This window comes from Chiroxiphia lanceolata, chromosome 6 (assembly GCF_009829145.1).
Source record: "Chiroxiphia lanceolata isolate bChiLan1 chromosome 6, bChiLan1.pri, whole genome shotgun sequence".
Classification (NCBI taxonomy): domain Eukaryota; kingdom Metazoa; phylum Chordata; class Aves; order Passeriformes; family Pipridae; genus Chiroxiphia; species Chiroxiphia lanceolata.
The window spans coordinates 37,352,418-37,364,648 of record NC_045642.1 but is presented as its reverse complement, the minus strand read 5'-3'; the positions used below and the strand labels follow the sequence as shown (position 1 = coordinate 37,364,648).

The 12,231-nt window shown below is 36.9% G+C and overlaps 1 protein-coding gene across 10 annotated transcripts in view; it reads left to right on the top strand.

Moving 5' to 3' along the window:
- Positions 1-11,669, top strand: part of HECTD1 (HECT domain E3 ubiquitin protein ligase 1) — a 61,939-nt gene extending 50,270 nt beyond the window's left edge. For 8 of the 10 annotated variants that reach the window (XM_032690739.1, XM_032690736.1, XM_032690742.1 and 5 more), the window contains 13 exons: positions 247-301; positions 539-721; positions 1,075-1,285; positions 1,368-1,453; positions 2,970-3,097; positions 4,747-4,948; positions 5,093-5,230; positions 5,486-6,093; positions 8,209-8,287; positions 8,399-8,492; positions 8,803-8,953; positions 10,138-10,282; positions 10,718-11,504. In XM_032690739.1, coding sequence (XP_032546630.1) covers positions 247-301; positions 539-721; positions 1,075-1,285; positions 1,368-1,453; positions 2,970-3,097; positions 4,747-4,948; positions 5,093-5,230; positions 5,486-6,093; positions 8,209-8,287; positions 8,399-8,492; positions 8,803-8,953; positions 10,138-10,282; positions 10,718-10,855 — 2,218 coding nt within the window. In that variant the 3' untranslated portion in view covers positions 10,856-11,504. Of the gene's footprint in view, positions 1-246; positions 302-538; positions 722-1,074; positions 1,286-1,367; positions 1,454-2,969; positions 3,098-4,746; positions 4,949-5,092; positions 5,231-5,485; positions 6,094-8,208; positions 8,288-8,398; positions 8,493-8,802; positions 8,954-10,137; positions 10,283-10,717 lie in introns of all 10 variants that reach the window. The other 2 variants (XM_032690744.1, XM_032690741.1) reach the window with 2 other exon arrangements.
- The last annotated feature ends 562 nt before the right edge of the window (positions 11,670-12,231 follow it).

The following is a 12,231-nucleotide window of genomic DNA, read 5'->3' as shown; positions in this document are numbered from 1 at the left end:
AAGGTTGTTTGATTACTCAAACCTCACTTAAGGAAGCATAAATTAAATACTTTACAAGCTAAATATAAAGAGCTTAAGAACTTATTAGGGTATCCCAGATGTTCTGTGCAGCAGAGAGCTGCTGCTGTTGCCAATTTACATCATATTATCTAAATGTCACTGATGTCTAACAGGTCAATGTATGACTTCATAATTTAGAGGATGTGCTATGAGTATGAAATATTAACTCATTGTTTTGATATCTAGAATCATGTACAGAGAAATGAAGGATTCTGATAAAGAGAAAGAAAGTGGAAAAATGGTAAGACCTATCTCTGTGCCTTTGTTTATGTTCTGTGGTTCTAACAAAAGCAAAAGAAATCCTATTGCAGTTTTTGAAATGCTACATTAAAAAAAACTAACTGTCTTCAATTACTTAAAGGATATGCGTGAGTATATTTGTAAATGCATGCTCCTTTAAAAAAAATTATATAATGCATGTGAAATCTTCAAGACTTTACAATCAGGAAGAACCAACATTTGGTGGTTCCTGTTGTAGGGTTGCTGGTCAGTAGAGCATGTGGAGCAGTACCTTGGCACTGATGAATTACCAAAGAATGACTTGATAACCTACCTGCAGAAGAATGCAGACTCAGCTTTCCTGCGCCACTGGAAATTAACCGGCACTAATAAAAGTATTAGGAAAAACAGAAATTGTTCCCAGCTCATAGCTGCGTACAAGGTATATGTCTGCATCCAACCTTTTTTTTATTATGAATGGCTGTGTGCTTTGTTTTGCAGCTTTAAAGATTCTTGTGGAGGGAGAGCTGTGACATGGATAGGGAAGCTGAATGTTCAAAAGCCAATATCAAGTTTAGGTTTTGCTGCTCTTGGCCTTTTTATTTTAATGTTTTCTGTTAAACGTAGTCGTGTTGAAATGCATTTGAATCATGATTTGCACCATACACAACTTGACTGTGTTAAGTTTGAACACAGTAACCATTTTGATTTTTTTTAAATCATCAACTTAGCGTGCACAGTCCTAAAGACAGCAACACACGCAGTTTTCATTGTTAACAATTCTTTTTGTCACAGGATTTTTGTGAACATGGATCAAAATCTGGATTAAGTCAAGGAGCCATTTCTACTCTTCAAAATTCTGATATCCTTAGTTTGGCCAAAGAACAACCTCAGGCCAAAGCTGGCAGCGGACAGAACTCCTGTGGAGTAGAAGATGTTCTGCAATTACTTAGAATTTTGTATATAGTTGCCAGTGACCCTTACACAGCACGAACTTCTCAGGAAGGTAAGTTAGTTATTTTGCAGAGCTTCTGAAATATTTTAATGAAAACAAAATAAAGGAAAAATTTTCTCTTGATTATTTTTAGAAGGAGATGAGCATCCTCAGTTTAACTTTCCACCAGATGAATTCACAAGCAAAAAAATTACTACAAAGATTCTGCAACAGATTGAGGTATTACAATAATGTATTATGCACAATGTATATGTGTCATATTGTTTTTAAGCCTTTATTATTCTTTTCCTTATTTTGACTGTTTGAAATTAATAGTTTTTTGCCATTTTGATTTTTGAATTATTTCATACATATTTTCTTTATTATATTTTGGATGAGTAAATTATGTAAGAATAGACTAGTCTGAATGAAAACATACAGTTCTTTTTCATACATAACTTTTTTTCTTGATTATATTTTGCTTATGAATAATAATTTTTTTCCGTACCAGCCATTGATGTTACAACTGTAGTGTGTGTATGCCTGCCTGATGATAATGTAAAAAAGGCAATTGATTATGTTAGGGTTCACAGACATTTTATGGCTTATATATTCTACACAAAGCTTTCAAAAATAGCATCTAGAAAACATCTTACTGGTACCAGGTCAGTTAGATGCATTAAAAAGGAAATTTTAAGGTGTCGTTCTTCCAAAGAACTATGTTTTCTTTAACAAAGATTTGAAGAAAATTCTTGACTTACTTAACCCTTGTGTGGTTTTTGAGGTTTGGGTTTTTTTAATTACAGTTAAGGTGCCCTAATTTTTTGTTTAAAAAAAAAGTTCAGTTTTTTGTGTTCTTTTATAGATTGTTCAGGCACCCTGAACATCCTTGTAGTAATAATTTCTGTAGCCTTCTTTATTTTAGAAGAGACTATAGTAATATTTCAGTGGGGATCATCTTAACTGCCACCAAGTTTCTTTTGTGTCTTCTGGTATTGAGAAGGTGGTATCTAATCACTTTTGGGCAAAACTCAGGAGTAATTGGATCCTTAGATCTCCCCAGTGTTTTGAGTAGTACATATCCCACAGATTTACTACAGCTTTCAGTGTCTATGTCAAAGCACCCTGTGTCCACTCTTGAGTCCTAGAAGCTTTATAAACTTAGAATCATAGAATCACAGAACGCTGAATATGCCGAGCTGGAAGAGACCCGTCAGGATCATTGATCCTGGCCCTGTGCAGGACATCCCAAGATTCACATCGTGTGCCTGAGAGTTTTGTCCAAAACTCTTCTTGAACTCTGTCAGGCTTGGTGCTGTGATTACTTCTCTGGGGAGCCTGTTCTGGTGCCCAACCACCCTCTGGGTGAAAAACTTTCTCCTAATATCCAACCTAAATCACCCCCACTCAGCTTATTGCTGTTTCCTGTCGACTCCCTTCACTGGTCAGTACCTGTCTCTCTGCTTCCCCCCGTGGGGATGTTGTAGATTGCAATGATGTCTCCCCTCAGTCTCTGCTTCTCCAGGCTGAACAGACCAAGTGACCTCAGCCATTCCTCATGCAGTTTCCATGTTGATAGCATTTAAAAGGGGGGGGAAAAGTGTCAGTTGCTAAGGAAGAAACTTAAGCACAGACGAAAACTCTGTACTTTGGGTGTATTGGGTGTCTGTGTAGTTAGTTACAAACTTGTTGGGACCACCTGAGTCTAATATTAAAAACATTGTTGTTTTTTTTTCCCCTCTGCATTAAACTACAGGAACCCTTGGCACTAGCAAGTGGAGCTTTGCCAGACTGGTGTGAGCAACTAACAAGCAAGTGTCCTTTCTTAATTCCATTTGAAACAAGACAGTTGTACTTCACATGCACAGCATTTGGAGCATCAAGGTAAAAAAAAAAAAAAAGTAAGACAGCTTCCTTTTAATAAATTGCTGATTTGCAGAAGGACCTTATCCTAATGAGACAGATTTTGCTTGCCAGATGTGAAGCATTTTGGATAGTAGAAGGAAGATGGAAAAGTTTAGCAAGTCAAGAAATTTCATTTTTTAACTTTAGCTGAAGACTTGCTAGTGTACATCTAGCTAGGTTATCCTATCAGGCAGTAATTTGACAGAGTTGCAGTTCATTGCATAAAGGACTGAAAAACAAAATAGAAAACATTCTGCAAATCATATGAATTAAATGTTTTTATAAAACATACACCAAATCAGAAATCTTTTTATAGGTCCTGCAATTGTTTTATGATTGTTTTGGTTAATTTATTTTTAATTCACTAAAGTCTTAAAAAACCAGAAAAAAATCTAACAAAAAGATGCTATTTTGAAAGTTACTAGCTGCACAATGAAACTGTAACAAAATCAGACTTCAAAACATTTAAGGGTACGCTCTAGAGTTCATTAACTCGGAATCCTTAATATTTTGATTACAGCAGTGATTACCTTGAGAGTATATAGGCAGTGTAAACCTTTTTGATGGTATACCTTTATCTAATGAGAAAAAAGAATTAGTTTTTGAGGGTTTCCTTGGCTGGTTTTGCTTGTTTGTTTTCCAAACCAAGGTGTAGAGAGAGAATTGCAGAAATTACTGTTGTCTAATTCACAGTAGAAATGCCTCATAAAGACTATAAAATGAGGCATTTAAAAAGAAAGAAAAAGAAGGAGAAGAAAAGGTATTATCTTGCAAGACATCAGTTTAGATCTTTTTATTGTGTAAAAGTTTGACTTTTACAGAAAAAATGGTCCAGAAAAACGGACCACATGTGTTGGGGTTTTTTTTGTTTTGTTTTGAAAAAAGGTCATATTTTAGAAAAATTGTGTTTTAAAGAGATCCCTCAGGAAACATTATATGTTATTTACTTTGTAAGTAAAGAGCTCTTAAAATACTGGAAATAGTTCTTAAAACTCATATTCTGTATGAACTGTGGGTGTGTACACTCTGTCATAACATTTGACCATATTTGCAAAACAACCAACAGACAGTAGCTTGGTAGATAGTTTATTGCTGCACAGATGACAATGCATACAAGAAATGGAAAATTTAACTTCATGTAAGTATTGCTGTTAGAAGCAGCTCTTCTTCCTTCACTGATATGGGTTTATTTATGTATGATTGCACTGGACCATTGGTTCTGTATTGCTCTAAGGAGTGTGTAAGTAAATAAATCTTGCTGCAGAACTTGGTCAATATTAATGGGGTGATGTGCAACTGCCTTACAGTATATACTGAAGGGTGTAATACTTGACTCTAAAGAGGCTTGAGCATCTGTGATGAAAAGTTCAAGATCAATAATTGTATTGTTTTCATGGGTGCTATCATCAGAAGCTGGTGCTTATATTAAAAATTATCTAGTTTTCTGACTTTATAAAATATGAAGCAGCCCATATTGGGGCAAACTGAAGTATAAACTTCAGTTTATACTTCAAAAAAAATTAGGAGCTAATTAGTAATTAACAGGTAATATTTTATTAGTGACTACTTTCAAGTTTTCATGCTGCTGGGCATCAAAGTTTTAAACAACTTGTTTGTTTTTTTCCCAGAGCAATTGTATGGCTGCAGAACAGACGTGAAGCCACTGTTGAACGGACAAGGACCACAAGCACAGTGCGACGTGATGACCCAGGAGAATTCAGAGTTGGGCGCCTCAAACATGAAAGAGTAAAAGTTCCGCGAGGTGAATCCTTGATGGAATGGGCAGAAAATGTCATGCAGATTCATGCAGACAGAAAATCTGTTCTAGAGGTAAAGCATATCTGCCTAGCAGAGCGAGGTTAGATAGCTATTTCTAATGTACCGGACAGGATATTTGTTGAATATCCTGTTCTATAACCAACACTGAACATTTCATTAGGATTTTCTTTTATTAACATCCTTATGTTTTTGTAGGTTGAGTTTTTAGGGGAGGAAGGAACAGGCCTGGGTCCTACCTTGGAATTTTATGCATTGGTTGCAGCAGAATTTCAGAGGACAGACTTGGGAGCTTGGCTTTGTGATGATGATTTTCCAGATGATGAGTCTCGTCAGGTATATTTTAATTTGTATATTAAACTGGATACTTGTGTTAAGAAAAAAAAAAGGGGGGGAAGACAAATGTGCTAGATATCCAGGAAGAAAGAAGAGAAGCTAGTCATCATGGTCAGGAATGACCACTCTGCTCCACAGCTTGGTTTTTTACCTGTTCTCTGTTTAACAGAGTAGTAGAGTATAAGAATTTAGACTGTGCAAATACATTGTTAAAGGTGAATTTAATAATATTAACGTTTTTGTCTGTTAAATCAGGTTGATATTGGTGGTGGATTGAAACCGCCTGGCTACTATGTACAGAGATCATGTGGACTGTTCACAGCACCATTCCCACAAGATAGTGATGAACTTGAAAGAATAACCAAACTCTTTCATTTCCTTGGAATTTTCTTGGCTAAATGCATTCAGGACAATAGACTTGTGGATTTACCCATTTCTAAGCCTTTTTTTAAACTCATGTGTATGGGGGACATTAAAAGTAACATGAGTAAGTTGATATACGAATCACGGGGTGACAGAGACTTGCACTGTACTGAAAGCCAGTCGGAGGCTTCTACAGAAGAAGGGCATGATTCCTTGTCAGTAGGAAGTCTGGAAGAAGACTCCAAGTCAGAATTTATTCTTGATCCACCAAAACCTAAACCTCCAGCCTGGTTTAATGGAATTTTAACATGGGAAGACTTTGAATTAGTAAATCCACATAGAGCTAGGTTTCTAAAAGAAATTAAGGACCTTGCAATTAAAAGGCGTCAAATTTTAAGCAACAAAAATCTGTCAGAAGATGAAAAGAACACAAAACTACAGGAATTAATGCTGAAGAATCCATCGGGTTCGGGTCCTCCTCTTAGCATAGAGGATTTGGGGTAAGAGTTTTCATATTTACTCATAGATAAACAAACCGTGTTGTGTTAAGAGACAAAAGTCAACAAATATAATGAAAAATGAAGATTTCTTAATTTTAAATAGCATCATTGCAAGGGGGAATCATTAGAGATGCAGCCATATTCTTGCTTGGTTTGAGAATTTTCTCACTTCTTCAGTTTCCTACTCTTTAAACTTAAGTGTGGCACACTGCAGCATTGTAGGACTGTGTGCTGGTTTAAAGGTAAACCGGCAGGGGAAATGAACCCAACTCAAAAGAGAGATGATAAGTCAGAATAACAATTTAATAAAACAATACAATAAGTACAATTATACGGACAAACAATTGGTTTTAACCCACAAAACCCAAATGTATAATCCAGTACCCTGGGGCATGAACAGAGGGGTGTTTGTTGGGCCCCCTGAGTCCAAAGTAAAAGGAGAGGGGAAAACCTGTTGGTGAGAGTGCTGTTGCAGTCTGGTCAAGAGTGGTGATTGCAGTCTGGTTGAGAGTGGTGGTCTGCAGTCTTCCTCTGGATCCCAGGAGTGGTTAAAAAAGTCCCAAGACTCCAAGATTATGTATCCTCCAGTTCAGGCAGGAATGCCCAGTACCTCCCTCAGGGCGGGGAGTTCCACAAAGGGTGTGAGGACAGGAGCATCCTCCTGTCTCGCTGGCCTCTTAACACCCAGTTTATAGCCTGAGGAGTCAGGCTGCTCTGGGCAGATGGTGTAAATGGTCTATTGATAACAGTTTCTGGGAAATGGCATGGAAAGCTATAGAATACACAGCTTTGGGTTACACCCATACAGTGATGAACTGGTCCCAGCTGTTCTAACTAGGACAGACTGGGAACACAAATACTTTTAAAGACATTTGAAAAAAGTATGATACACTAATTTCTTTGCTATGATAACTGTTGAAATTTATCAAGTTTTTTGGAGAGCTTTTAAAGAGGATAGATTGACATTTCAGATTGTGTTCATTGTGCAGTATTTGAATCCATGTTAAAGCATGTATTAACTTTTAGCAAATGTTAAAGACAAAGTGCTCATACCTATGTAAACCTGATGTCAGGATGTAGTCTTAAATATTTCCTTTGAAACAACAATAGTTTTTCTACCATTAATATTCTGGGTTATTTGTTAAAATAATGTTGTGCCGCAAGGATTGCATATTGTCAGAGTTCAGGAATTGCTTATGGCCTTGGAATCATAGCCTGTCCTTAGCTGGAAGGAACTACAAGGATTATCCTGTACAGGACAGCCCCAAGTGTCACACCATGTGCCTGAGGGTATCACTGAAATGCTTCTTGAACTCTGTCAGGCTTGGTGCTGTGACCACTGCCCCGGTGAGCCTGTTCCAGTGCCCAAGCACCCTCTGGGTGAAGAACCTCTTTCTGATATCCAACCTAAACCTCCCCTGACACAACTTCAGGCCGTTCTCTCAGGTCCTGTCACTGGTCACCACAGAGAAGAGATCAGTGCCTGCCCCTCCTTCATGAGGAAGTTATAGGCTGCAATGAGGTCTCCCCTCAGTCTCTTCCAGGCTGAACAGACAAATGACCTCAGCCACTCCTTGTATGGCTTCCCCTTTCACAATCTTCGTTGCCCTCCTTTCTAATAGCTTCATATCCTTAAAGGTCTTGTGGACTTTAGCTGGGCTTGTTATGGAGAGAAAGCAGGTAGCACCGTTGAAGGGCCTAAATACCTAACATGTTAAGTGGCTCTGTAACTGTTAGGTGCTGGAAATTAATGGAAATGATTTTTCTGAGTTTGTGAACTGAATTAAATGGTTTGAGTAGTTTTGAAGCTGATAGCTTCTGGATATCAAGCTCTGACATTTTCAATGGTTATCCAATCCAAATAAATGGTGGGTGAGTATATGCATGTGCATACTATACATTTGAAACCTGCATTATCTGTGCAGTCCATTACTACTTGTAGTTCTATACTGTTGTATATACATGAACAGTGGTACAAAATGATCCACCAACAGCAGTTTCAAATCTAGTGAGATACTTGTGGGTGTAAGGGGTGCATGTTGTAAATCTGGTGTATTTACAAAAGTAGTAGCAGACTTGTTTGCTTTGTTTGCTAACTATCTTTGTATTTTGAAGTCTAAATTTTCAGTTTTGCCCTTCATCCAAAGTATATGGGTTTACAGCTGTGGATCTCAAACCAGGTGGTGAAGATGAGGTAAGGAAACTACCTACCTTTACAATTTAACGAGCAGTTAAATTTTTATAGTCTCAGCAGTAACTCTAATGCACAAAGAATTCTTATAGTATTTATCTATTGTCTTTCCAGACTGTAACAATGGATAATGCAGAGGAGTATGTAGACCTCATGTTTGACTTCTGCATGCATACTGGTATACAGAAACAAATGGAGGCATTCAGAGGTAATTTTAAATATAACAGAACATATATGCAGTTAGGTGGAGTAATTGGTGTTTAGAGTATGTTGGTTTAAAGTGGTGGCATAGAATGGCTTTCAAAAATAAACTTTTTAATTAAGAATGCAACAGGTAAGATACTAATTTCAGAATACCTTGGCATTAGTTATGCCATTTTTTATCTTGAAGAGGTTCCATTTACATTAATAAAGAAACTGTTGATTCTAGTTTGACTAAAATACAATTGAAATGCTGACATTATTTTATAAACACTATTTGGACTCATGTTTATAACTGTATCTTGTACAAATTAAAGATGGCTTCAACAGAGTCTTTCCAATGGAGAAGCTGAGTTCCTTCAGCCATGAAGAGGTTCAGATGATTCTTTGTGGAAATCAATCGCCTTCTTGGGCAGCTGAGGATATCATCAATTATACTGAACCCAAACTGGGATATACAAGAGATAGGTACTTATATTTTGAGTGATTTTAAAGTATTAGCTAAAATATAACGTTAAGTGACAAAATGTGCAGAATATTCTTTAGATGAAGATGCCAAATTGGGTGGGATTGGTGGTTCCTGAAGAGCAAGTGATTGTCTAAAACAGCGTGAAATAACCATGTATGTTACAACAAATAGTTTAGAAGATACTTGGTGGTTTTGTGATGATAGAGAATAAGAAAATTATTCAAATGAGAACAACTAGTGAAAATGTAATGGCAGCTAACTAATACAGATTATTAAAAATAGCATTTTAGAGTTTTTATTCTCATGTTAGGTGGTTATAACTTTTTTTTCAGTTGGGTACAATTGCTACTTGGCCTTATTTCTTATTTCTCTTCAAGTGTACTATGCAGGGGACAAATGTATACTGGTGGTTGTCTATCAGGAGGTGGTCTTGGTGTTTTGGGGTTTGTTAGGTTTGGGGTTTTTTTGCTGCTTCTCATGTTTGGTAGCAATAACACACAAATCACTTCTGGAGCTGTGTTAGTATAAGTCTGCTGAAGGATCCTAATCAGTCTAAGATTGTGTGAAGCAATTCTTCCATTGACCCTGCCCTGCATGCAAAGATGTAGCTGAGATTACAGTGCCTTATACCTGAGGGAGTGTTTCAGCAGGCTGTGCTTTCTTCATGCCCTCTCTTTCCCCTCGTTCCCTGGGTTCGTATGGATGAAAGCAGCAGCAGATTTCTTGAACATCTATTGTAGTCTATTGTATTTTTCCTACTTTTTTCACATAAGTGTCTAAAACAGGATAGAAATGAAATGAAATATAAATTGACTTTATACTGTAGTACTGGTACAGAAAAAGTCTTCAAGATTATAGGCAGTTGGATTCTTCTCTTAGAATGTTTGAGCTCTATCTACTTCTCTACCCATTCATATGCAAGATACCCAAATAACACTCCAAGATAAGTACGTACCTATGTTCTTTTGTGTAATACTAATACTCAGCAAGGAGACTAAAGAAGTATTTTTATAGATTTTAAGCTTTTTTTATTCTTAACTTAAAACTCAACAGGCCCTAGAATCTTATGATGTCTGCTTAAACATGACTAAAGGTTTTAATTTGAATGTCTTAAGAGAAATTAAAAAAACCCACACGCTTTCTTGTAATGTTACCAGAACTGATTATTTTGATTTATTTTAAGCCCTGGATTCCTTCGATTTGTGAGAGTCTTGTGTGGTATGTCTTCGGATGAGAGGAAAGCTTTTCTCCAGTTCACCACTGGTTGTTCAACACTCCCACCAGGAGGACTGGCCAACCTACATCCCCGGCTCACTGTTGTACGGAAGGTACGGCTTATTCAGGTCGCCCTTTAAACCAGCTGGTTTGGCTTTTGAATGGAATCATTGCTATGTTAACAGTGATGATTTTTATTTTATTTTCAGTTTTTAATTTATGGCACTATGCTAAGCTTTCAGTACTAACCTCTGTTTCAGATCTGTTCTCTGACTTCCTATATATCTATTTTGTATCTAATATATTTAATATATTTCATGTATATTTCATATATAAAATATAGTTCATATATTTATATTTGAAGTGTCATTGTACAGATAAAGCAAACATATTTATAAGTTGGTCTGTAGCTTTGCTGATGCTACTGTTTCCTGACAACTGGTGTTACATATGCAGTAAGTGCCATAAATTACAGGACTTTACAACTTTTAACTTCCATATCAAGTGCTGCAAACAACTGCAGTAAACGTTCTTTTTTTTTTCCTCAGGTTGATGCTACAGATGCAAGTTATCCATCTGTGAATACATGTGTGCATTACCTAAAGTTGCCTGAGTATTCTTCGGAGGAGATTATGAGAGAGCGTCTGCTGGCTGCTACCATGGAGAAAGGCTTCCATCTCAACTGAGCTGCTGGCCGCAATATGGAACATGGAAGTGTTTTTTGATACTAGCGAAGCCTCTTGTGTTTGTGTGCAAAAAATATGATCTCCCCGCTGTGCTCTGACGAGACTTGCCTTTTTTCACCTGTGAGGCTTTAGGAACATGTGGAATGTTTGTTAGCTGCTAATGACAAAATAAATCCCTGTAACTACACAGCCAGCAAGAAATTGGCACAGAACACTGTGTGATGCTTCAAGGGCTTGCACAACTGGAAATTAAGGTGTTTCTGTTTGACTGTTCCAAAGAACAGATCATCAGATTTTCAGTGTTCACTGATACAAATTTTTAACAGTGTATTGTGTAAAGTTTGTCATTTAATACCTTGTACACTACAGTTGCCATCACTGATCCCTGTTTTGCTGGCTTTAAGCTAACTGGTCAGAAATTTGTTTCCTTTAAAACTTAGAGTTAATGGGCATCTCCAGCCTTTTCTTTTTTAATGGTGCCTGCACTATTGGAGTATTTTAGTGGGTTTTTGCATATAATCATGCACAACCATTTTTTTTTCTTCTTTTTCTTTCAAGTGGGAATATATTTTGATTTCTCAAATGCCCTGCTATAAAGATCAAATCCTTAAGTGTGTTTGTGCAGCTCAACAATAAAGCTATTAAAAAACACTGGTTCCTAGTGCAAGGCACACTTAAAGCAAGTTTTACTTTTGGTTGTATTTTCTTTGTATATTATAAACATTTATTTAACTTGTTGCAGTTTGAAGTTTAAAAAAACCCACCCAATGTGTAAGCTCAAAAGTAATCATTAAAATGTTTGCAACATATAAAACTGTCTCGTCTGAATACTTCATTAGTACTTATTAAATCTTTACACATGTTCTGGACAATGTGCCATACTTTTTTAAAGGTTTAAAAGAACTACTGATCTCACAAATTCATTGCTGTGTTCAAATCTTTTCGGAATTAGACAATGCAACTTTCTAAGAACTAGCCTGGGAGTGATAACCCTGCATGTGGCAGGTTTTGGTGCTCTGCAGTGAACCGGTTGACCTGAGGTTATAGGTCTTCACTGCATTGGAATAAAATCTGGGTCAGGTGATACAGCTGATTCAGCTTTACCTGAGATGGAGTGGCTGCCTTGGTTTCAGCATGTGGTATTTATTGGTAAAAAGTGGATGGTAAAATGACAATATGTCCTTAAAGCTATTTAAGTACTTGATAACAGAAAAAAAGAAAGGCTATTATAGTTGAATCTGTGTGGTAAGTTTTGTTCTGTGCCAGTTCTCTTTGGTAACCACCTTTTCTCGCGCTGCTACTGAAGAAGGGCTTGCCAGAAGATTCCGCCGTGCACATATAGATCAGGTTGATGCCAGATGTCTTTTCATAGCATT